The sequence below is a fragment of the Rattus norvegicus genome, chromosome 11 (assembly GCF_036323735.1).
Source record: "Rattus norvegicus strain BN/NHsdMcwi chromosome 11, GRCr8, whole genome shotgun sequence".
Taxonomy (NCBI): Eukaryota; Metazoa; Chordata; class Mammalia; order Rodentia; family Muridae; genus Rattus; species Rattus norvegicus.
In genome coordinates, this window is record NC_086029.1 from 78,443,238 (window position 1) to 78,469,108 (window position 25,871).

At 45.3% G+C, this 25,871-nt stretch overlaps 1 protein-coding gene and 1 non-coding gene across 4 annotated transcripts in view; both read right to left on the minus strand.

Moving 5' to 3' along the window:
• Positions 1–2,138: 2,138 nt before the first annotated feature.
• Positions 2,139–25,871, minus strand: part of Hspbap1 (HSPB1 associated protein 1) — a 54,659-nt gene continuing 30,926 nt past the window's right edge. Inside the window, exons 1-7 of one of the 3 annotated variants that reach the window (XM_039087950.2) lie at positions 25,080–25,205; positions 24,894–24,968; positions 13,173–13,309; positions 9,684–9,855; positions 8,304–8,387; positions 2,815–2,925; positions 2,139–2,708 (exon numbers count right to left, since the gene is read on the minus strand). In XM_039087950.2, the coding sequence (XP_038943878.1) occupies positions 2,205–2,708; positions 2,815–2,925; positions 8,304–8,387; positions 9,684–9,855; positions 13,173–13,303 (1,002 nt within the window). In that variant the 5' untranslated portion in view covers positions 13,304–13,309; positions 24,894–24,968; positions 25,080–25,205 and the 3' untranslated portion in view covers positions 2,139–2,204. Of the gene's footprint in view, positions 2,709–2,814; positions 2,926–8,303; positions 8,388–9,683; positions 9,856–13,172; positions 13,310–13,668; positions 24,866–24,893; positions 24,969–25,079; positions 25,262–25,871 lie in introns of those variants that run through there. The other 2 variants (NM_134419.2, XM_039087949.2) reach the window with 2 other exon arrangements.
• On the minus strand, positions 20,509–20,639 carry LOC120095731 (small Cajal body-specific RNA 8). Its single transcript, XR_005491525.1, has one exon. It is a non-coding gene; the product is annotated as a small Cajal body-specific RNA 8 (non-coding RNA).

Below are 25,871 nucleotides of genomic sequence, written 5' to 3' on the forward strand. Positions count from 1 at the left end.
ACAGCAAGTTGTAATTCAGGGTTATTGATGGGGAAATAGATTTGAACAGCACAGAAGGTAGATTCCTGTGAAATAGATTTGAACAGCACAGAAGGTAGATTCCTGCCCAGCTCTATCGCTGATTCAGGCTTATAAAAATAACAGTTGTGTCTTTTGTCTGGGAACTGAGTGAGCAAAGGTGGGGTAGAAACCGCGGTTTGAGATTAGTTATTTACTATGACACTGGCATAACTGTTTAGTAGTTTAAAACATCCCATCAGAATGCAAGTAGCAATATATAGCGGGAAAAGAAGCCCAAAATATATAAAAAGCCTCAACCCCTGAACATCTGGGGTGACTCTAGCTTCTGGAGAGCAGTCTGTGAGAAGCCCGCTGGCTGGTCCAGTAACCAATGTCCTGTTAAAAGAAACCTTGGCCTCTTGCTTCTTGAACTAAGGCTTGCAGCAACACGCTGATTGGGAAAGAGGAACAGTAACCAAATAGGCAAATATGCACCGGCCAGCGCAGGGCAGTTCCTCAGGCGGTGCTGAGACGGAGAAGAGACCGGATGCCCTGGACGCCCCGAGTGCTGGCTTTCTACACCATGCAGTGTCCACACCTAAGCTGCCACTGCAATCTTAAAGCTGCCACACAGAATGGGAACCGACGGCTTGGGGGAGGTCCAAGAAAACTTTATAGGAACCAGCCAGGCATGGTGGTGCACTTCAGTCCCAGTCCTTGGGAGGCGGGCAGAGGCGGAGGATCTCTGTTGGGTTTGAGGCCAGTTTGGATTACATAGCAAATTCCAAGGCAGACAGGGCCACACAGTGAGCTCCTGTCTCAAAAGACAAAAATAAATAAAATAAAATTGCATGAACTAGCATTGATTGATCAGCAGATTGATCACTGCTGACTGAAGCTGAGGAAGGAACTGGTTCCTGCTGGAGACACTTGGAGCTCACACTTAAGAGACAGGCTGAAAGTGGCCGAGGAGAGGCCTACAGATGTGAGCCTGTTTGGCTACTGAGCGACGTGCTGGAAAGAGGGGACCACTGGGGCATTTTACTGGGAAAGGCGCATTTATAAACATGTACAAACTCACCGCCTAATGCTCCATCTCTGAGTGTAGAATCGTACTACTGAGAACCAACCTTGGAAGTACAAACCGTAATCCCAGCATTGGGGAGGCAGGCCAGGGGATACAGAGTTCAAGGCCAGCCTAAGGTGTATAGCGAAACCTTGTAAATAAAAACGAACTCTCAACCTGGCCAGGAACCCTGGCCGGGAGCTCAGAGGCCTGGAAGTGAACCTACTATCACTTTGCTAAATGAACAAAGTATCAAACTGCCTTAGGAGTCCTTTCTAGACCATCCTTCCTCATCAGAGGAGCATCTGTGCAGTGAATGCTGATACAGAGCCTCATCAGAGGAGCTAATACAGAGCCTCATCAGAGGAGCATCTGTGCAGTGAATGCTGATACAGAGCCTGGACAGACAGGAAGGTGGCAAGTGCCTTCCATCCCAGCACTCGGGAAGCAGAGTCTGGTGATCTCTTGAGAGTTCAAGAGCCTGATCTACACTGAGTTCCAGGAAAGCCAGAGCTACATACTTGGATCCAGTTTTAAACCTCCCTGCTCCCCACCAAAGGGAAGGAAAAAGCCGGGAGGAAGAGGGGCTAGGGATTTTTACCGGTCAGAAGTCAGGGAGGAAGAGGCAAAACAATGTCTATTGGACTGGACAGGACAGGACAGAACGGTTTGCCCATGAACTCGGCAGCTGCAGTGTGCCTGCCTGTGCAAAATCAAGCTAGTCGGTATTCTAACATGGGCACGTGAGCTCCCAGAGCTAGCTAAGGAGCTATGGATGGTGTGTGAGGAAGGAAAGCCAGTTTTCTTTAGGGGTACAGCCCCTGGGAGGTTAACCAGGGCCAAGTGGATGGCCACAGCACGTGCATATGGGTAGCAGTAAGTGAACGCGATGGGCTGTAAAAGGAAGAAGTAAATAAGTCAAAAGGACAGAAAGTTTGAGGGGGACAAAGGGATTCTGAAGAGGCTGGAGGTGGGCAGTGTGGCATAAACATAATCAAAATAAACTGTATACACATGCGACACACTCAAAAAGCAAGTAAAAAAATCATAAAAGCAAACAAACACCTACATCTTATTATTTCTAAAAATATATTTTAAAAGGTTATTTAAAAGTAATTAAAAAGTTATTTAAAAAGTATCACAAGCTTTTTCCTTGTATCAAAAGCTGGGCCACCATCCTGGTTACTTGTGGATTGACTAAGCAGTCCAGCAGGTCATCCGTGGACACGAAGACTCTAGAAGGCGCCACAGGATACCTCGGGGCCGACTGCCCTGCCTCCGCGCGTGCTCCTTTACTGGCTTGCTGCCTCCTGGCGCAGGGCAGTTCTGCACAGTGTTCTCCGTTTCTGCTGGTACACTCCTGGCTGTCTCCTTCCAGTGCGCCTCCTCTCTCTTCCGATGCTGGTGTCACAGGAACCAGATCTGGGCCAAACGGACTCGCGGCCTCCTGTTTCCCAGCCCCCACATCGGAGCTCGGGTCGCGCGCCTGCTCCACTTCCATGTGCTCCTGCACACCCGGCTCCTCCCCGTTTGCTCTCGGAGCTTGCATTTCTACTTCTTTAGCTCTTTCACAATGATCAAAAAATGCACAGACAGCACTGTTCAAGTAGCAGCTATTGACTTCATGAGACGTTTCCTCAACCTAGGGAGAAAAGAACCCTTCAACATGGCGCTGGAGACCAGCCGGACCGACTCACCATCAACATCAACACCGAGAGCTGGCCGGGGCACCTGGCCACCATACATACCTCAGTGGGGTTCAGCCAGGTCCTGGGGTGGTGCGGGTCCTCTGCGGTCTTCAGTGTGCACACGAGCATTCGGGTGACCGCCTCCTCCACCCGGGCGAGGTGGTCCTCCTCCTGAGGTAAAAAAGAAAAACAAAAACGAAACCACACTTTCTTATTTGTCTCTGTGCCTCATGATTTAAGAGTTTTAGCTGTATGTGCTGCCCCCGTAAATGCCAACCCTGTCACAGAAGGCACCCCGTGCTGTTGGGAGCACTAGAACTCACGTGTGTTCATTATCGTCTGCTGTCTATGAGTGTAGTTCACCAAACTTAAGAATAAAAATTATGTTAGAAGACACAGGTCTTATATACGAATGACTTTAGACAATTTTTTCTAATCTTTTCCACTCCTTGATATGTCCACAATTTTTTTTTCAAGGAATTAATAAACACATGGAACAATGATCCTTATGGAGTTTAAAAAGCGAGTCATGTGACAAACAGAACAGGCAGCTGGTTCAGTGTGTCACACACGCAGAATGCATGCTTGCCTGCATGGGGGCCAGCATTGGATCCCTCAACAAGAGGTGGTGTAGAGGAGAGACTGGCCATGGTGACACATGCCAGTGGCTGAGATGGAGACCACTCAGAGTCTGACACCTCTAGGATAGACGGATGGGCTGGTGGTCCATCTGAGGCCAGGCTGGGTTACAGGGAGACAGATGGGTTACAGAAAACAACACAGATAAACAAAAAGTAGCTAAACATCTGAGCACAGCTTCTTAAGATACAAGGTAGCTGTACCGATAAACAGAATTCAAACCCACAACTTCTACTTATTAAAAAACTCAGCAAGAGAAAAAATTCAAACTAGATGCCCACAACATACACAAACTAAAAAGAGATCACTACAGAATATAGAAAAATTTTGCATACATTAATAAAACAATTTTTAATGGGCAACAGACACAAAGACAAACACTTTGTAAAAGAGCGATTATTTGACTAACAAATGCCTCAAGTCCTCAGGGGCCAAACTTGCACCTCTGCGGGGTCTGTTTGCGCTCATACCAATTCTCAGGAAGATTCTAGAAGGGATGACTGGGACAGCAGTACACTGACAAGCTTTCAGAAAAGACTATGGTAAAATCTGACAAACTAGGGAAGCCATGTGGATTCAAATCTAAAGAACACATGAACATTAAAATAGTGTATCACAACCAGGCTTGATCTGCCTCAGAAAAAAAGGATGAACTAAGAAATCAGTTGGTGTAATGTATACTGTCATAGTTTTATTGAGGAGAATTGTGGGGAGTGGAGGAGGCCGTGAGTGAACGTGTGCTGTTAACACGGGCACAGCAGAACCAAGGACCCCAGAGCCTCTACCCATGGAGGAATGCATGGCCAAGCCTGCCCTGGAGGGTGAGGTTCAGAGGGAAATGGCAGAGCCTTTTCTGGACCATGTGTGGATGTTGACAGTGTGTGCAGAAAACATCCACCATACCTTTCTCTCCCGCTCCCAAAACACAGAGATAGCTTCTATTGAGATTAGCTAAATCTGCCTGTTCAATCCAGCTGTATACCACAAACCTTGCTTTCTGGTTGATCTGCACATAAGGACTGCCCCTCCTTGCCAGCTACACGCAATAACACATACTCCCTGCTCAACTCCATAAATGTGCTGAGCTTCCAGGGTGCTGTGGCCACTCCAGAGAGCCAGCCACCTGTGCTGGTTTGAATGCAAACAGCCTCCAAAGGCTCACAGGGAGTGCCGCTATTAGGAGGTGTGGCCTTGTTGGGGCCAGGATGGGTTTCGAGGTTTCAGAAACTCAAGCCCCACTGCCACTCTCTCTTCGGGTCAGGATGCAGAATTCTCTCAGCATGTGTCTGTGAGTTTGTCATTTCCTCTTTCCCTCCCTAGAAGCTACGTATAAACATATAATGATTTTATAACATCGTTCCTACTGATGCTTAAAAGGCATGCAGTAAAATTCTACATTCCCTCTAGATTTAAAAAAAAAAAAAAAGACAACCAACAACAAAACCCCCCCTGAGAGAGGTAATGATGGATGCCACAATTCAGTCCCACATCTGTCATTTTTAATTACAGAGAAACCACCACACAGTTGAAAATGACTATGCCCATAATCCCAGCAGAGGAGTCAATGGAGGAGGGTCACTTCAAGACTCTGCAGCCACACTGAGCTATGAGACCATCTCAAAACAAGCCAGGAAATCAACCAATCATTCATTAGAATCCCCCTAAGCCGAGCATCACCTCCAGTATTTATGATGAATCAGATGTGCTAGCGCTAGCCAATGTGATTAGATAAAACAATTACAGGCAAACGAATGGAAACGAAAGAAGTAAACTGATCATTGCTTGCGGAGAATTTGAGCTATGTTTAAAAACCCAATACAGTCAGAAAATATTTAAAAAAAAAGAACTCAATCGAAACCAATAGTCATGATATATACCAACACTGCTCAGCCGAAAGATAGAACGGAGGTATGGGGAACAAAGATCTTACTATGGCAGCCAGGAAGGATGAAATCCTCAGATACAAGCTTTGATGGGAAGAAACACAAAGTCAGAGAGAGGAGACTTTCTAAAACGCTTGTAAGAAAGAAAACTGAATTTGGACAAGGAAGAAGAATTCAACATTTAAAGTTCACATAAAATTTAATATGGATTGAATAAAAGTATTAGAAGCTTTTCCTCTTCAAACTAGATAAATTGATTTACAAGATTATATATAAAAAAATAGAAGCAAGGATAGCCAGGAAAACACTTTAATAAAAATGTGCTGAGAAGTCAGTCTTATTGGCTATTACCAAGATGGCAGATTCGGTAAATAAAGCAGGAGCAGGCAAAAGGACCCAGATTCACATGTGGCTCGGTGGACACTGCAGTGGGTAGAATCACAGGTGCATCAGGAAAGGAAGAAGAGACTTTCACACAAACCAAGTCTCTCACAATACTACTGGGACTGGAAAGCCTCCTTGGGAAAAGATACACTCACACTATATGCTTCCCAAAATCCCCCATGTTTTTAAATGTGAACTCCTGTAGATATCTAATAATTCCCTTATGACCTCAGAAAGTGATCACTTTGTTACTATTCTTAAAAATCCAATCCTATCCACAGCGCAGCCTGTGTAGAAAGCTGTGGGAGGAAGGTGCTCACAGGTCACTTATGGAAATGCAAAACTCCCGAAAAAACTCCGGGGGTGGGGGGAGGAAATGCAAAACTCATCATGGCAGAGGGTGAGACACAGGACCTGGGGTCAGGATCCTTCCTAAAGTCACACGCCAGTGAATACGGAACAACACATGCACAGGTCACCCCGACACCATTTATAATTATAAAATGCCAGAAGCAATCAAACATGTCCGATGGGGGTCTACTGAATGACAGAGGAGCACCCCCACAGTGGGATATAGTTGCTAGGAGGGGGAAAAGGATATTTTTAGTTCTATTAATGTAGGCAAACTGTGACATTATTGCCCAATAACAAAGAATCAGAAATCAATGGGATTAAAAACAGGAGACCTTCTTAAAAGGGTCAAGCAACTGATAAACTGTGGCCAATGTAGATTTTTAAAAAGATGCATAAATGATTAATATCAGAAGTGAAAGAATGACTGTTAGTGTAGCGTCTATGACATTAGACGGACAATGAAGAAAGCCTATGAGAAGGTTTATGCCTCTCTCCATCCCATCCTAACAGCCAAAGCCATCTAAGGAACCAAGTCTATTTATAGATGCCATACTCCAGTAGAGGACCCATGGCTGTCTGCAGACATGATTAGCTTGCAAGCCTGGAGCCCGGAAAAGCACAAAGGGATCCTGGGACAGCTTCATGTGGCAGGAGGCAACAATACACTTGACCGTTCATTTAGGCGTCGTGAAGGAGTTTCTAGTTGCACTGGCAAGGAGATTCAGAACTCTCTGGGTACACTGGAAGGTTCAGACAACTAACACAATGAAAATTAGGCTGGCTGGGAAGCCAGGTCAGGGGCAACCCAGCACTGACAAAGACCACATGAAAAAGCCTCAGGCCAGACAAGGTTTCTAGAAAAGGGGGTGCAATGTTACAAGCATCACTGTGAGGAAGCAATCTCCCCACCAAATACACCCAGGGGCCTTCAGAATTATGTGGTATGTATGACATCATACCTCTTCTCTCTCTCTCTTTTTTTAAAGGTTTATTTATTTATGAGTGCACTGTAGCTGTCTTCAGACACACCAGAAGAGGGCATCGGATCCCATTACAGATGGTTGTGAGACACCATGTGGTTGCTGGGAATTGAACTCAGGACCTCTGGAAGAGCAGTCAGTGCTCTTAACCACTGAGCCATCTCACCAGCCCCTACCTCTTCTCTTACTCATAGCAATTTCTGCGGGTGTGCACATGCGTGTGCACGTGTGTGCATGCATGTGTGTGTGTGTGTGTGTGTGTGTGTGTGTGTATGGATCATGTTGGATGCCTTTGCCCGTTGCCTGATTTAAGCTTCACAACCACATTCCTGAGCTGGGTTCAGCTACAATCACTGTTTTGCAAGTGAGCTTACAAACTGAGTTTGCCTGGAGTGAACCATCTGCTGGAGGATGGGGTAGGTGTGAGTCTTGCAGAGGATTCCACCGCACATTTGTTCCAGCTGCAGCTCCAAGCAGACTTTCCAACTGTGAGGCTGCTGGCCTCCCAGCATACTGCGCACTGAGCCCAAAGGCTTTGTGTCCCCTCTTCCCTAAGCCCTTAAATACAGCTTCCTGTTTCAGTAATTCTCGGGACCTGCCTACTCCAAAGCCTTTCCCACAACAAAAGGAAACATCTCAACCAAGGGGAGGGTGCAGCTGTCAAAGACAGCAGACCTGTCAGGCTGTGGATTAAGAGGGGCAGAGATGCAGGCAGAGCCCTAAGGGGGATGGGTTCAATCAGAGCCTCTGGGTAAGACACGGAGCTGAGGCTTCCGGCTGAAGAAACAGATTGAGCCCAGTAGCTACTGCACTGGGCACTGGGCTCTGTTGGAGAGCACAGGGAGCCAAGATGAAGGTGTTACTGGGAAAAGGGTCCTGGCAGAAATGAGTGATCAAAATATACGGCTGAGTGATTCCACTTTGAGACAATGCATATATCAAGATTAGAAATGAGGGGGTTGGGGATTTAGCTCAGTGGTAGAGCGCTTGCCTAACAAGTGCAAGGTCCTGGGTTCGGTCCCCAGCTCCGGAAAAAAAAAAGAAATGAGGATCCTGAACCAAGAAACAGGTATTTCCATCTGGGATGGTGTGGGACATAATCGGCAATGTTAGATATGGACAACAGATCCCAATGTCACAGAGAACTGGTGACCCAATGCTGTAGACAGGCTTTGCTTATCTTCGGCACGCTTGTTAAAGGACAATGACGACGACGACGAGACGACGACGACGACGACGACGACGACGACGACGACAACAACAACAACAACAACAACAACAACAACAACAACAACAACAACAACAGTACCAGCTCAATCCAGGAGTTTATACTGACGGTGACAGGATCAAGAGACTCCACATAATGCCACCAGTGTCTGGGAACAAACAGAACCTGCAAACCAAAGAAAAGATAGTCAGTTACCACAGGAACCGGACATTTCTCACTGTAGCTGAGACTGCTAAAGGGAAAGAGAGACAGGGATGAGTCCAAGGGAACAGAGTGACGAAGGGAAGAACGACCCCCTCTCCCTGCCCAAACCCCAGCTTTTCCTTCCCTTAGCTGTCGCTGTCACGAGCTTACAGCTTTCCACTCCTTTTAACTCGGTGACTTCTGCTCAATCTAAATTGTAGTAAAGGCTTTGAACCCCTCTTTGCCACTGGCCAGTGGTGAACATTCTGATGGAAGGAACCGTGTGGCTGCTTCACTTTACTTACTGGAAAACCTCCCCAGGGTACAGGAAAGGCCAGGGTGCCAGGAAAGGACTGGAGCAGTCAGAACCCCCAGACACCATAGGAATGTAAAACGGCCACTGTGGAGAACACTAGAGCCGTCTCTCAGAAGGCTGACCACACCCATCTGAACCACCTACCCTGCTCCTAAACACTCAAGAGCCTGACAGCAAGTGCACAGCAGCAACACACATTCCTAACGGCTCGCACAGTCACTGCGGCACACCCACGGAGTCAAGAACTGTTCAGCCTTGAAAACACGTTCTGCATCAGAGGTCAGAGACAAAAGATACTATATTGTTTGGCTGCAGGTGTACTGCCAAGAATAGGAAAATCTACGGAGCTAAAAGTAGAGTCGTAGGAAGAGGCACGCATGGAGGGAAGTGTCTGGTGGAAGATCGATGCGATGTGGCCGGTGGATCTGCGTACATGTGTGAGAGCAGGATGGGGGTCAGCAAGGACGGGGCGATGGAGGGAAGAGGGGGCAATGGAGGGAATAAAAACTTTTCAAATGCTAAGAAACTGGTAGAACAAGGCCCAATGTTGTAAGAGAAAATCTTCCCGCAGGCTGGGTGTGTGGAATAGTCTCTTTAGAAGGGCTTCAAATATCAGCCATTCTTGAAGAAAACCATCCTGTCTACCTGACTCAGCACAGGATGCACTGCAGTCTGTATCTGTCTTGTCTGGTGGAACAGGTATTAACTGTGAATAGTTCTCATACCCATGCCCTAAGTAATAATAAAGGCTCCATCTGCTTAAATTCCTCAACGCCTATTCCCTCCCGTCACCAGCAGGAGGAGCTGTGCTCCCTCTCTCCACCTCTCAGGCCCGCAGATGGGGACGTTGTCCTCCAGCAGCCAAGTTACTGGGAGGAAACTATTCCCATCTGCACATGGGAAGCACAGGCACCAGGCTGTGCTGGCCACTGACAGCTCATCGATGTTTAAAGCCCCATTACCTGTCCTGGGCTCAGTGTGACCATATGTCTTCGAGCTTTCTGGAACTGAGGGAAACGCTTTAAATCAGGGTTGACAACATTGATTTTACTGAACACACTAGATTCTTCGTAAGGAATTCTGGTTGGATAAAGGAAAGGTGTATCTTCAGGAGGAAAGAGATGCCATCTTTTCCTAATGAAAACAACAAGATACGAGTTAGCTCTCAATTAGAGATAAACCATGTGAGAAGGTAGCAGATGAAGGCTCGGTTTTACATATTTAAATTCAGCTCATACAGGAATGCAGCCTCTTACAAAGCTGATCCCCTGCAGATGTCTGATGGAAGGTAGTTCCCCTGTCCCCCACCCTCCCGACCCCTGAGGGTGTCTCGCGCCCACCCTCCTGAGTCCGTCCCTCTCTTTGCTGGGATAGGCTCTTATTTGTAAGGTGTTTCCTTTGCTTTTTGTATCTTAGAGCAAAGCTTGCTTATCACTGCATTCAGTCCTAATGCTGAAGCTAACCAGAATAATATTTATTACATTTTATCTTGAATGTATGTGTGTGGTGTATTTGTTATGTGTGCTTCTATATCATGCAGATGCACGTGCACGTGTGGAGGTGAGAGGCTGATGTCAACACATCTGTCTTCCTCATCATTCACCGTCTTTTTTTTTTAAAGATTTATTCATTTATTATATATAAGTACACTGTAGCTGTCTTCAGATACACCAGAAGAGGGCATCAGATCTCTTTACAGATGGTTGTGAGCCACCATGTGGTTGCTGGGAATTGAACTCAGGACCTCTGGAAGAGCAGTCGGGTGCTCTTAACCGCTGAGCCATTTCTCCAGTCCATCATTCACCGTCTTAACTCCTTCTTTTTATCCTGATGTTTCGAGACATGGTCTCATTATGTAACTTTACTGGCTCTCTTGGAACTTGCTATGGAGATGAGGTTGGCCTCATATTCATAAAGATCCTCCTGCCTCTGCCTCCAAGTGCTGAGATTAATGGCCTGTGTCACCACAAAGGTGGATCAATCACCTTACTTTCGGAGACAGGATCTCTTTGAACGCAGAGCTCTGATTGGACAGACTGTCTGGCCTGCGAGCTCCCAGGGCCCTTATGTTTCTCCTACCCTCTGTACCCGAGTTATAGAAGGGCACCACGCCTGGCTTGCTTGTGCGTTGTTGCGTACTGAACTTAGGTCACCATGTTCCTGAGGTAGGTATTTTAGCACTGAGCCAGCTCCCAGCACTGCAAATATCTAATACTATCCTGAATAAGCCCCGGAGCCCTCCCCAGCAAACAACTTCAAGACCTCTCCCTGTCTGGAAGTTAAGCATGTTCGATTGATCTAGTAAGGATGAGAAATGAATAAATAATACCACACAACCTAAGAGTAATATAACTGAGGATCTTTTAAAAGGAAAAAACTGTTTTATAACCTGGATCTTTTTCTTTTTTTTTTTAGGGGCGGGAGTAATAATTTCATTTCACAAAACTGTAAAATTCTGTATTTTCAGTACTAGAAGGAAGAGTGCTGAGGCAAAGAGGGCAGGAGAGTGAAGAGAGTCAGGAGAGCTGATGGCACCAGGGGAAAAGAACCGAGCCCCAGTTTTGAGGAAAAGCCATAAGGCCCTCCTGAGTGTGAGCACTGGCAGGCCCCAGTCCTTCTTGCGCAGGGAAGCAGTTCTCAAGCTGTCAAGTGTGCACTCAAGTCTCATTTCACTTTGGAACTGAAGGCACCACAGAAACAGTGAGGTGCTTGACTTTCCTGAAACCCCAGGGCAGCCTACTACTCTCACAGCCACTGGGACAGAACTGCTGAAGTTTAGGTCTTTAAGGCAGCCTCTCCAGGAATGGCTGTTCCATTCCCCCAAACCACGGCTAGTGTGGAAGCCATTCTTGGTTACTTGGTATGCTAATTCTGGAAGGGATCTGAAGAGGTCATCAATTTAATTTAATCTCTAAAATAGCAGGGGTGGGATGGGAGTCCACGTCTGCTCGGTATCCCTTGGGCTCAAGGGGCACCCACCCAGAACTTTCATCTTTTGCTTCTCCAAAGCATTTCCCAGAGGAACGGCCATCAGAACCAGACTATCCAACCTGCTCTGCTTGGCTTCACAGGTTAAAATGTACATGTCTTTCCATCAGAGGAGTGCGTCGCCATGCCATCCCCTGTTCCAAAGCCTCCCATGCTCTCTGTACATGCAAGGAGTGCAGAACTGGGGTGTCTGGAGCCCAGACCTCTATGTTCCACCCCGCCTTCTTTGTCCAGTCCTACCGCTCCCAGGGCACCATTTACACAGGTTTTCTGGGGACCCCGTGTTCCCTCCATCTGGGTGACAGAGACACCACACTCTGCTTCAAAGGCCACTGCACAAGACCGCTCTTCCCTGGACCCCTGAACCACCGTCTCCCCCACGTTTCAGTTCCAGCATCCGACCTCCCTTCATGGCTGAAGGCCTATCGGCAGCCCAGGGGAACTGCTCTCAGGGCAGTCCTGACCACCCCTACCTACGCTAACACACGGAACTTGATGAACACTCCACAGACGTTCACTAAAGCTATTCTATCACACCAGAATGCCATGAAAATGGAAATTATGCGGTTACAGTAAAACTTTTTTCTGTCAAAGGGAAAACACTGGAATTTCTCTGGCTTGCTTCCTAATTCAGAGCACATGGAAGAGGCAAGTTTAAAGCAATGCTCCATCTCATCACATTTCAATTTCCAAATTCTTAACTCCAAAAGGGCCGAGAAGGCTCGCCCCGACTCACTGCTGACTCCCCCGCATACATCAGTGTACCTGGAAAGTTTTACCTTTAACAAGGACTCAGTGAACGAACACAGAACTGCTATGGCCTCCACAGCTTCCGAGGTGACATGTGTCTATCCCTCTACCCTCACCCCCCCTCCCCCATTTCTCTTGGACCCATTCGTGATCATTTTGTGTCTAGTGACGCTGTGGTCCTTTCTGGTTTTGTCTATGAGTTGCCCGGCAAACGTCTCAAAGGGCTGGAAGGACAATCTGGGGCGCTAAGGCTGCACCATGACACCTGAGTATGCCCAAACTCCAGGTCACCAGGTGCTGCCACTCAATCCGCCTCTTCATGATCTACCTGTCAGCAGCCAAAGGGCTGCAATGAAGCCTCTATCTTCAACAAACTTCTCTGTTCTTCTGCATCAGAGAGGCAGGGGAAGGGAGTGAAATGTGCATGAACACTCCTAAGCAGGGAGATGCCTAGCAGGACGGGGACCTCTGGGAGATCCCTGATCATGGCCGAGACACACAGAAGGAAGGAAGCAGAACAGTGGTGCAGAGACGAGCCTTGGTCATGGGCTGGTGGACAGATGGGGGTGGGGCTATTATATGACCTCACCTTTTCCCTTTTCTTGTTCGTTCTTGTGTGTGCAAATACAGACAATTGGACACGGGCAGGCGCATACACACACACACACACACACACACACACACACACACACACACGCACACACACACATTACCTTCCTTGTACTTGGAATACCAAGTTGCAACCATAGGAGTCCAGATGACAGGGAGTGTGGGCTCCCAGGGATCCGATCCACAATGTACTTTCTTGTCCATTTCTTCCAGGAAACCCAAAATCAGACCACATCACCTCCTGTTTGAAAAAGTGCACAGTTCATCAGGAACGGACCGCCAGCCTCTGTGGCGGTGCACACGTTCACGTGGACAACTGTGTTTAGCATTTATACTTTCTTACAAAAAATGCTGGAGATGGGAAGGGTTAGGTTTTCAGGGCAGTATGAAAAAACTTTTCAACCAATAATATCTGAGCGACTCCAGTCACAGCAGTCACTCAACAAGTATTTATTATTTATAACACCCCAGGAACTGTTGGGGGAGCTTGTGTGAAATCGATGAATCAATCAGGCCCACCGGGTGTGACTCTTGTAGCTGTTAGAGACAGACAATAAGCGACAGACGGAATTCTGCAGCCACCTGGGTAAAAGTACTTACTGCAGGCAGTGGAAGTGTCATCGAGTCTCAACGCAGGAGGCTTCAGGCCTTTAGGGAGACACAGTATTTGCAGGCACAAGCACTTTATTACCCCTTTGCACTTCGATGACCACATAAAAGAAGCTTTCTGGGGGAGCCCAGTCATTTAAAGGCATCGATACTAGAGCCTCGGCTCATACCTATAAACCAGTCTCAAGCAGATATGTCACAGAATGGCTTCTGAAACGGTGACTCATAGGTGGCTGACTCTGCTCTCTGCCCCAAGCCATGAATCCCTAAGTGTAATAAGAAAAGCACACTGCTCCAGCCTAGTGCTCTCTGAGGCAGGGTTCTGGGGCAGGTCCTGCCCAACCTCTTAGACTAGAAAGGAAAAGCAACCGGCAGCTCAAGCGTGCGAGTGCTGGTGTGCTTTTAATTACTACTGTTTTTCTTTCTTTTTTTTTTTAAAGAATGAAACAAAAATATTTTTATGTGTAGAATATTCACATAAACACCAACACCTCAAAAAAAACCTCTATCTGCAATCTAAATTCTCCTACTTTTGAGGGGAACATTAACAGCTCTATTAAAAAAAGAAATGATTTTAAAAAGACATTCAACGGATGGTTTTGAGGAAAACTAGAAAAAAAATTATTTTAACCAATGAAACGGTAGGCTAGTCAGGGATGTCCAAGAAACATTATAAGCTGCTGCTATTGTTCCTGGTTGCCTGCCCCTCCCCTGAAGCAGAAGGGAAATCCTTATTGTTGAAGATACCACACACTTGGAATCCTGGACTCAGGGGACCAGAGCTGGATATGACCTGAAAACTTCTTCCCTGCTGACCAGCTTTCATGGTACAGTTGGTGCCACACAAACTCCAAAAGGAGGGAGAGAGCCAAGAGTCTTACCCAGCTGTGACACATCCCACCACAGCAACCAGCATGGTGCAGCAGCCCTCATGGTGCAGGGGTGGCACACACCAGCAACAACCAACAGGACCCTGACTGGATGTGAGTGCTACTCAAGAGGACGGGTATCACGCTTGCTAGAGACCTGGTCAAACTGCCCTGAGCTAGTGAAGTCACACATCTTGTAGGGGAACATACAATCAGTAGCCACAAACAAGTGTAGTTCTTATTCCTCATCAAGGAAACTTTTTATTTCTCCTTTGCACATCGATGACCACTAAGGGATCGAAACTAGAGCCTCAGCTCATACCTATGAACCAGTCTCAAGCAGATGTGTCACAGAATGTCCTTTGAAACAGTGATTCATAGGTGACTGACTCTGCTCTCTGCCCTAAACCACTAAAGGAAACCACACCTATCAAATGAAGCGTTATGGAGCCCAGTCCCATCTGATACGTCCACAACCAACTTAGGCACCAAAGGCCCAGGGCTCACTGCAGAAAAAGGGATAAAACTTGAGTGCTAAAGGAACAAGAAGCTTGCATTTCCTAAAAATGTCGGGGACCACACCTATCAAGGCTCACTAACAGACTGCCTAAGTGTAGGCACCGAAGGCCATGCCGACGTGGAAGGTGGGAGGCCAAGGAGAGCAGGGACTCTGAATGAAGAGCTGTAGGCAACTAAGGAGCATTGAGAGGGAGGACGCACACACCAAGTGGTTATCAACAGCAAATGGTCGGCCCTGAAAACACGTCCACGTAGCATTAGACAGACTTCGCGGGCTGTGCTGTTGCTGCTGTTATTTGTCCAAGACAGAGTTTTTCTGTGTAGCTCTGGCTGTTCTGGATCTCAGAGATCCACCTGCCTTTGCCCCCTGATGCTGGGATTAAGGAGGAGTGTACCACTACCACCCAGCTAGAGCTGGTGCGGTGTTTAGAAACATGAATATATTCATTCTCTCTCTCTCTCTCCCCCTCTCCCTCTCTCTCTCTCTCTCTCTCTCTCTCTCACACACACACACACACACACACACACACACACACACACGTGACAATAAAAAGAGGCTATGATTTTAAGAAGAGAAAGAGCAGTATGTGGGCAGAGCTGGATAGAGGAAGGGAAGGAGAGTGATGTAATTATAATATAAAGTATTTTTACAAAGGAATGAGATTATTTAGGGGAAGTTTTACGTAGAATGCTTTCTTATGTTTAGATTTTGCAAGGATGCAAAGTCAATTATGGCTTTAAAGTTTGGTTTAAACTCATAAGACAAAGATCTTGCAAAGTATCTGAATTTTAAGCTGATGGGATAATAAGGCGTTTTTAGAGATGTCTAGGTAAGTAGGATGAAAGTGACAGTGTTTCCAGGGACACTTGGGGAGATGGCTCAGTCAGTAACATGCTTGCTGCACAAGCATGAGGACCCAAGTTCCACCCCCAGAGCCCACACACACTGAGCTGAGACCGGCAGCCCCTGGTAGAAACCTGGGCCCTTGGCTTAGCCAGTCTCACCTAATCAAGGAGTTTTGGGCCAAGTGAGAGACTATGCCTCAAAACCCAAAACAAAGCAAGGAGTACACCTGAGGAACAACACGAAGTGCTGACCTTTGGTCTCCAACTCCCCCTCCATATGTACACACATGTACCTGCACACTCGTGCACTCTTCCACACAAGCATTTCATGTAAGACCAAACACAGCACATCTCCTGAACAGAAGAGCACTGCTCAATGAAAACAACCTTGGTTTATAACAGGAGAGTAGGGGAGACACTTTGTGTTCCTGACTCTTGAGATGGCCCTGCTTTATGGGTCATCTCAAAATGAATAACACTCCCAAGACAAATAGTATACGATTTATACATAATGATGGTTTCATCTGGTATGGACGTATGGTAGTCCAGTTTCTCCAAGATCTGAAGATTCCCAGGCAGGTCCCGTACTTTCCTAACACCAGGGAAGGTGAACATTCACGGGCGAGACATTGCTAAAACACTAACGAGTATTTGGAAACTGCCGCCCCTCCTCCTATCTGTTTTTCTTTTCAACTTAATACCACTGAGGTAAAACTTAAATATGATGACGTGTACTATTCTGGAGCACGGTACTACATTTCTGACAAATGTAGACATCAATTACTGGCAACAAGGATTAATCAGACCTCTATTTATTCCCTAAAGTTGCCTCTTCCAGGCAGTCAATCCTCCTGCCTCCACTTTCATGCCAAGCCAATATTTGGCAACTGGGTTCTTCTAGATAAAATTCTAAAAATGAGGATCTACACTGAAAATTTCTTCTTTTTTTAATGGAGTGTGTGGGTGTGTATGGTGTGTATGTGTAGTTGTGAGTGTGTGTGTAGTTGTGTGTGTGAGTGTACAGTTGTGTGTGTGAGTGTGTAGTTGTGTGTGTGAGTGAGGGTGAATGTGTGCGTGGTGGCACAGCTGTGAAGGACAGAGAAGAATTTGTGGGACTCAGTTCTCTCTCCCATTTGGGTTCTGGGGATCAAGCCCAGGCTATCAGAGTTGGCAGCAGGTGCCTTTACTCACTGTGACCTGAGTCCCCACCCCGCGATGACTCCTGAGCCTTAGGGGTGGAGGTATTCATATCCTTCTCAGGACTATCATCAGCCTTCACTGAGTTTCAGAACTGTGAGGACTCTAGGAAGAGGCATCCTCATCGTGTACCTGCTAGATAGATAATTCCAAACCCAGAGGATCCGGGGTAAACTTCGCAGGTCTCCAAAAACAAAACTCCTCCCAGAATGAAAACCATGACTGTGGGAAGGAACTTAAGGGGGTTAACAGGGGAATGAAGTAGATTAGAGAGGTTTGTGAAGCGTGTGTATGAGTGTGTGTGTGTGTGTGTGTGTGTGTGTGTGTGTGATAATGTTACACTCTTTTTTTAAAAAAGGTTCTGCCACAGGGAGGCTAAAGGCAGGTTGATCTCTGTAAGACACGAGAGAGTCTTTTTCAAGCAACAACAACAAAAAGGAAGCAAGCAAAAGGGTCCTTAATACATTAAACAACAGCCTTTAAACTCTGCAGTAAATACAAATTAACAAAAGCATGTCTGCGGTTCAGCCACCAGTGAACACAGGCTGCTCTTCCAGAGGTTCTGAGTTCAATGTCCGTAACCACATGGTGGCTCACTTGGCACACGGGTATACGTGCAGACAGTGTGTGTGCACACATGCACACCCACACACACTCACACATATATAATAGATCTTTTAGAAAAACATGTCTCATTATTCTTGCTTGGGCACTACACTCCTAACCCATTCCCAACATTTAGTGACAACATTACAGAGTGTGCTACAATCTGCATTCTGGTAGAAAACATACTTCTTGATTCCGAGTCTGGGTTTCTGAATAGGTTTCAAAGTGCTGCCTTTTTATGGTTTCTACTGCTGTGGTAAAACACCACGACCAAAGAAAGCAACTTTGGGAGGAAAGTTATACTTCCAGGAAACAGTCCAGCACCAAGGGAGTCAGGGCGGGAACTGGAGCAGAGGCCGTGGAGGAACGCTGGTTACCGGCTTCCTCCTCAGTTTGCTTGCTCAGGGTCAGGCCCTCCGGGTTCCTCAGTGCTTGCCCCCTGCTGAGTCCTGTGCTGCAGCGGAAGCTTTTGTTCCTAACAAAGGAACATCCTGACCTTTCGGTCCAGCACCTGGGCGGTAACACCTGGGCGGTAACACCTGGGCGGTAACACCTGGGCGGTAACACCTGGGCGGTAAAATTGCCGAGTCAGTTCCTGTTTTTTATCTTGAGGGCATAAACCAGTTTTTCCACTGTTCTTCCAGGAATTTTCTACCCGATGAACTTGGGATATATATTCTGTGAACCTCAGTAAAGCGTTGGCATTCTCGTAACACGTATGACCCAAGTATGTTTTTTTTTTCTTGAATCCCGAAGGCCTATGCCTGGCTCTTGGTACCATGACAGTGCAGGAGCCGTTAGCTAAGCCTGCTTTTGTACACCCCATGATCATTAGCCTAGGATGACATAACCCACAATGGGCTTGGCCCTCCAGCCTAATCTTAGACATTCTCTCAACTGAGGCTCCCTCCTCTCAAATGACTCCATCTTTTGCCAAGCTGACTTAAAAACTAGACAGCATAAGTGCCATGACAGCATGAGAGCTCAGTCTCTCATTAGGGTCACTTCTCCAATATCTATGGTGGTGAACACAGCACTTTCAAAACACTGCGGGGTTATTCATACGAGTTCCTCCATCTATTTTTACTCAAGACCTAAAGAGTTCTTATTTGCTTGTTTTGTTTGTTTGTTTGGTTGGTTGGTTTTTTGAGACTGTGCAGTCCTGGCTCAGATCTTCCTGTTTCAGTCTTTGCCGGGATTAAAGGTATATGACACCATGCCAGGATTCGAAACGCTCTTAAACCCGTCCCTATGAATAAGTTCAACTGAACACACAACCAACTTACCCATACTTTTTTTTTTTTTACAGTTTTAACAACCACCACCACCACCACCACCACCACCACCACCACCACCACCACCACCAAAACATTAAAGAAAACCAGTAGGTTTTAAGACAGGATAATGGTTTCTGCCAGACTACCACAAAAACCAATAATGACCAAAAAAAAAAATCATTTAGAAATCCATGATTAAATTACTTAGTTTTATACAATATTAAGTTAGAGAACATTTAAACAGGTTCCTTGTTACCCTTGCCTACTCTGTAGGTAAGGATCTACAGCCCAGGGTTGAAATGGCTGACCTTGACAGCTCCTACACTGGACTGTGAATGCCCAGCTCTGCAATGTTCCTGTCAGTCTTTGACCCACTGTCTTACTCTGGTTAGTTTCCATTTCCCGGTCAGACTACAGAAAAAAACAACTATTCATAATTCCACAACAAACGTACACCTGAATAAAAAAATTAATGTTGGTCAGAGCAATAAAACTAGAACTCTTAAAAATACCAAAGGCTGGAGAGATGGCTCAGCAGTTAAGAGCACCGACTGCTCTTCCAGAGGTCCTGAGTTCAATTCCCAGCAACCACATGGTGGCTCACAACCATCTGTAATGGGATCGCCCTCTTCTGATGTGTCTGAAGTGACAGTGTACCCACATACATGAAAGAAAGAAATCTTAAAAAAAAAAAAAAAAAAGATTGTTAACTACAATTAATTTATAAAATTTAAAAATTTTCCTTTTCCCTTGGGAAAATGACCTTGCCAGACTACCACAAAAAACCAATAATGACAAAAAAAAAAAATCATTTAGAAATCTACGATTAAATTACTTAGTTTTCTGTACCTTGGGTACGGAAAGAGAAGGTCATTAAGTCTCTACTTACTGAATAGATTGGTGCCTAAATTCTATTGTCTATTTTTTTAAGCTCATGAATTCTTAGGTGCTGCTCTGTCTCATCAGAAAGCATCCCCGCCTGAGACTCCTTTAATCATTTCCGAAACAGCTGCCTCTATTTCAACACATTCACACAGCCATGTTACAAAGTCCAACAGGGCTGAACTAATCTTCCATCTATTGCTTTTGCAGATTCGATATCCTGGTGACTTAATAAGACTCCTGACTCTCCACAGCCAACCTCAATCATAACACGAAATAGAATCTACCTGGGAAACAGTCTTTTGGTACGAAATTCCTTTCATTATATGTTGATCCTTCATAACCTCAATTTTAAGAACGTTATCAATAACTGCAAGGGATAAAGGTAATGTTTCTCACAAATTCCCTACCTTCCTCGGGCAGTGAAGAGAAAGGTGCAGACATGCTTTGCTGAGCCAGTAGCATGAATGGGTGAGTAGAGAACCAAGGAGACTAATTTTATCATACACAAGAGCCTGGTGCCAATGACTTCAGGCAGCTGCAAGGCTGCCAGCTACTTCCCACTCACATCATTTACCAGCCAATATATAATCACTGCATTTGTTGTTGTTGTTGTGTTTTGTTTTTTGTTTTGAAATTGTCTGCCCCGTATCTGTCCATGACGATTTCACTCAATTCGCCCTGGTCATCAAAAGGCAGTTTACTGTGGGGAGATCTAGTGACAATTGGAGCAGCACTTCTGCCCAACTTGTGTATCACTCTCCCGAATTCACTGCATATTTAACAGAGAATTAATCTCCTTTATGGAAGAAAAGATTAAGTAGATGGAGACCTCCAACAGAGGCTGAGTTAAAACTTATAAACTTGGTAAAAGGCTGAAGAGAGCTAGAAATTCCTTATCAAAATTGACAGATGTTACACTTGATTACCTAGAAGACACAGAATATTTGACAAGGGCAAAGCCAGCGGTTTAATCAAAATGTTCTTTAAAGAATGCCAAAGACTAAGAATGCAGTCATTCAAATACCTAGTCCACGCTCAGTCCTATGCCAGCAGCTCTGAGGGGAAAGGAAAGCACACAGCCCAGAGTGTTAGAGGACCAAGATGCAATTCTATGAAACACCAGTACAAATAGGACACAAAGAATGCCAGCCAGGGACGTATGTGTTTGGGTGGCTGAGATTTCACAGCCAAGGCTAAATCTGAGCCAGCCCTAAGAAGTAGAACTTACTAGACAAAACTCAAGAGGGTCTGAGCAATGGTCAGAAGGTGGGAGAGAACATAGTCTGCTGGGGAGTCAAGGAGGAGACCAGATGGTGGCTCATGCAAGCAAAGCCATTGGGCTTTGGGGTGCTGGGGAGGGCCTTAAATGCTATCCTTACATAAGGCTCTTCCTGGCCCTTTGGATCTGTAACGTCAAGACTGTCTTCACAACACTACTACACTGTTATCTGTCTGCTTCACTGTTGACATTTGTGCTGATCGTGTGTACCCAACGGGGAACAAAACTGCTAGTGTCAAGACAGTGCAATTAAAATGTACTAATAGTACTGTATTTTTAAAGAATTATCTTTATTTTATGTGTATGGGTGTTTTTCCTGTGAGTTTGCCTAGGCCCCAAATGCATGCCTGATTCTCATGGAGGCCAGAAGAGGACATCAGATTCCTGGAACCGGAGCTACAGATGGTTGTGATGTGTGGTCTGTGCTGCACCAGTAGGTGCTGGAAATCAAACCTGGGTCCTTCGGATAAGCAGTCAGTGCTTTTAACTGCATAACCTTCTCTCCAGCCCTAAGTGTTATACTATTTTTAAAGGTATTACTGAGGTATAATTTAATGTATAGTGAACAGCACATATGTAAAGCATATGATTGATAAATCTGATCGACCTGCATCCTGAGACTCCATCAAGATGACGCATTCTGACCATGTTCAAAACTTCTCCAGTATCCCTTCATGACTCATGTCTTCCTATAAACCTCATTCTCTGGTGACCAACAACTTACTTTGTCACTATAAATTAGTTTGGATGTTCTAGGATTTTAAGGAAATTAAATTCTGCATGAAACATTTCTATTTTGTACTAATATTAATCAAAGGCAAACAAAACAAGGTAAATTGAATCAGAATAAGGAATATTTCAAAGTAAATTCATTTCATCATAATAAAAGGTCAATAAAACCAAGTGTATGAAGCAAAACCTGACCTATCTAAAAAAAAAAAAGGGCAATGCTGACAGAGGGCTCTATACCACAGACAAACGTATAGAAGTCAGTGAGAATGTAGCTTATAGTGTCCCTCTCTTTACCACAGACAAGACAATGTGCAGAAGTCAGTGAGAATATAGGTCACTTGAACCCCAGTCTGACTTCAAGCAGACTTATGAGGTACTCCACCTAACATGAGATGTGTATTTTCTAAGTTTACATGGGACAGTTATCAATATTCACCATCCTTGGGGCTAGGAGATAAACTTACATATTTAAGCTGACTGAAATAATGAGAATTATGTTTTCTGACCACAATGGAGTCAAACCAGAAACCAAGGACAAAAAAATGGTTAGAAAAAAACCACCAAATACAAACCAAATTTTATACTTTATAAAACAATCAACAATTAAAAGAGTAAACCACAAGATAAGTCAGCAAGTGTTTTAGCCACATGACAGTGACACCGGGAACTGCACCCTGAGACACACAACTTGGGGAGCTCCTGAGTCCTGAAACCTTTTCTTGAAAGAATGGTGTGGTACTGACAGTGTGACTTCTTAGGTGATGAAGTGCATCGAGCCCACTGAAGCACGGCAACATGGAGAAGTGCTCCACAATTCAGGAGCCCAACATTTCCAGATAGCTAATGTCTGACATTTCCTAAGATCCACTGTGTAAGCTGGGCTGGGGGAGTTTGTTGTAGGGATACAATACAAAGAGTTCTTCCACTGTAAACTCAGAGTCTAAATTGCAACTAACGAACTTCTAAGGAAATAGCCCTCTCCACGTTTGGTGCGATATTCTTAAAAATCTCACAGTACTCTGAGAAGATTGTCACATCCTCCTTAGCTGTGCATATGTGAAACGAGATCTTCTTCATCTCTTGCAGACCAACAAACTGCACCCACTATGAGGAGCAGTAGACATGAGACTCTAAGTGTCCTCAACAGCCAGGCAGTAAGATGACTTGCAAAATAAGCAAACCAGCCCACTCTTCGAATCATGTTAAATTTCAAGGTATATTTTCTTAAAATACCATTTGTTGTTAACATATAACAGGCTTACTACGCTGTCTATTTTTTTGTTTTAGTTTTTGGCTTCTTGACAGGGTCATATGTAGCCCAGAGACTGGACATAGCTCAAGCTACCCTTGATCTCCTGATTGGTTACTCACCAATTACCTCAAGCCAATAGAAAAGCTGGAGGCAGTAACAAGCACGACTTAGTAACTAAGATAACTGTGTTTCTAAAGCAAGGCTAGAACTTAGGTGACTCTGATGAACAAAGAAAACTGACGGATGAAGTATAATATTTTAAAATTAACAGTCTTGATACAATATTAATAGCTTGACTATTCAGAACAGAACTAACTACCAGAATGTGAACCAACAAACTCATTTAACTAAAAAAACCAGATTTTATAAAGGGCTTAGAGCTCCAGCTTACTACCATACTTAATGGCCTGGCCATGTGTGCCTGTGGTAGCTATGCCTGGGACGAAGCAAGCACCTTGACCAAGTCTACTGGGAGGCGTAAAAGCTGGCATGAGCTTGACGCGGAACCGCCAGGAGTGCTTCATCTAACTTCAACAGACCCCTTCTGAGAAAAGGTTTACACAACCTCCTTGTGTCTTATTGTTCTTAAAACAGAAATAACTATTAAATCATAGGGTTATGGTGAGGACTTTAAGGCACTTAGACAGGAACCAGGGACATGGGATTGGTACCTTATTGCACAAGAAATTACTGAAATGTGGTGGGAGGTGAAGGTCCAGTCTACAGAGGGGTGAGGGGATGGGGAAGACCGAGGAGCTAAAAGTTAATTATGAAATCTGTGAGTTCCAGGGTTAAAGATCCATAATGTGACTTAAAATTATAAGAACCCTTACCACTCAGAAGATCAGTAAAACCACTTAAAGATGGCCATGTAGGTACATTTACTGAACATTTTCACAATCACATTTATTTCATGGCCCTAAGGACAGAGGCTCTGCATGTGATGGTGCAGTCTGAATCCCACGATCAGGAGACAGAGATGAGGACGGTGAATAAATGAAAATCACAAAATATTTATAGTAACTATGTGAATTCCTTGATTCAGTAAGAAAAGGAAAGACACAGGTTGAGCAGGAGCGGTCTAACAGCCAAAGAGCATCACACATCACACCCAGGAGAAGGGTCCAGGGCAGGGCAGACATGGGTCGCAGGCAGGGCAGGCGGAGGGGAGCAGAGGATATGAGGTAGGAGTAGCCAGACTAAAGGGGAAATACTTCTTTCTACAGATGACAGACGCCATCACTCTACCTGTTAGGGTCAAGGCAGTCATGTTAACAAGCTCCCTGAGGCCACGCCCTCTTCCCCCATCCACACTTAAGGCAGAACAGAAACCAGAGCAGGAATCTGCAACTCACGCCACCAAACAAACTGAAATTTGAGGTAGAATACACTCAGGAGAAAAAAGACATGGTAGTCTACAAACCCTCTTCAGGTATGTCAGAGAACATCCACATTCTTATTTCCACAAGTATTCCTACACTTCGGCAGGGCTTTGCTCCGCCTCAGCCTGTAAACCACCCGGGGAAAAGTACACAGAACCTGAGCAGAGACTGAAGGCAGAGGTCTCTGGTCATCGCCTCTGCACGGAGCAGCTTCCTTAACGACCTGCACTGATGACAGAACATGAGTTCCCATGTAGGCCAAAGGGAAAGTAAGTCCCACTGCAGTCTACACTTCTAGCACAATCTAAACTTCGCAGGCAGTGTTTAAAGGTGAAGGTGGTGAGCAGAGAAATACAGAATATTGCTACTCACCTGTGTAAGCCAAATGTCAGCCTCTGTGGAGTAGGCCTTTGGCTTCAGTGGGTAAACCGGTCAGGACTTTCATGACTACTTACAGGAGAAACAGGCAGTTAAGAGAGAAGGGACCAGCAAAACTCTAATTTAGGATGGCTCTCGGAATCAAATTCTTACCAAAACTAAAAAGAATGTGCAACTCACCTGGAAAACATCCGTCTTGTCCTCAAATAGAGTGACAAAATATTTATAGTCAGCATAAGCCCAGAATTTGGAATGATCATACTTTTTAAATGGTCCAGAGATTCTAGACTGGTCGCAGTTCCAGGCCAAAAACTCCTCAAGTGTAGCATCCACGTAACTGCATTCGGTTTCAAACTGAGGAACTGCAAGGTAAGAGAACACACGGTTCAGTAAGTACAGTCTCTAAATACTTTTTTTTAAAAGGTAAGTTTGACCAAGATAGCATTAACCAATATTTAAAAATTAATTATGTACTTGCTCATAGAACAATTTATATCATTCACAATAAAAAAAAGAACATGGTTGTGTTCTTAAGATTAGTGACTGACTACCCTCCAAGTCCTAGCATGGCATGAAAATTGAGGGAGAAGGATCTTGGGTTTGAGGGTACATGGTGAAAATAGGAGTGCAGGGAGACAGAAAGAGAAGAGACAGGAAGAAAGGAGAGAGAGAGGGACACAGAGGGAGGAGGAGAAAGGAAGGGTAAAAGACCATCTCATTGTAGTATGATCCAGTTCCCTACTCTGGGGATCTGTGTCCACTCCTAGTAATGCTCAAACATTATCTGCCTCTCTTGCTCTCGCTGGCTCATGAGAGTGTGTGTTCTCTAGCAGACTGTGCTGGCTCATCTTTACTGCTGACTCGTCTGAAATCAGAATCACCCAGGACACACCTCTGGGCATGCTGTGGAAACATATTCAGAGATGTTTAACCTAGGAAGAAGACTCACTCTGAACAAGAATGGCATGGACA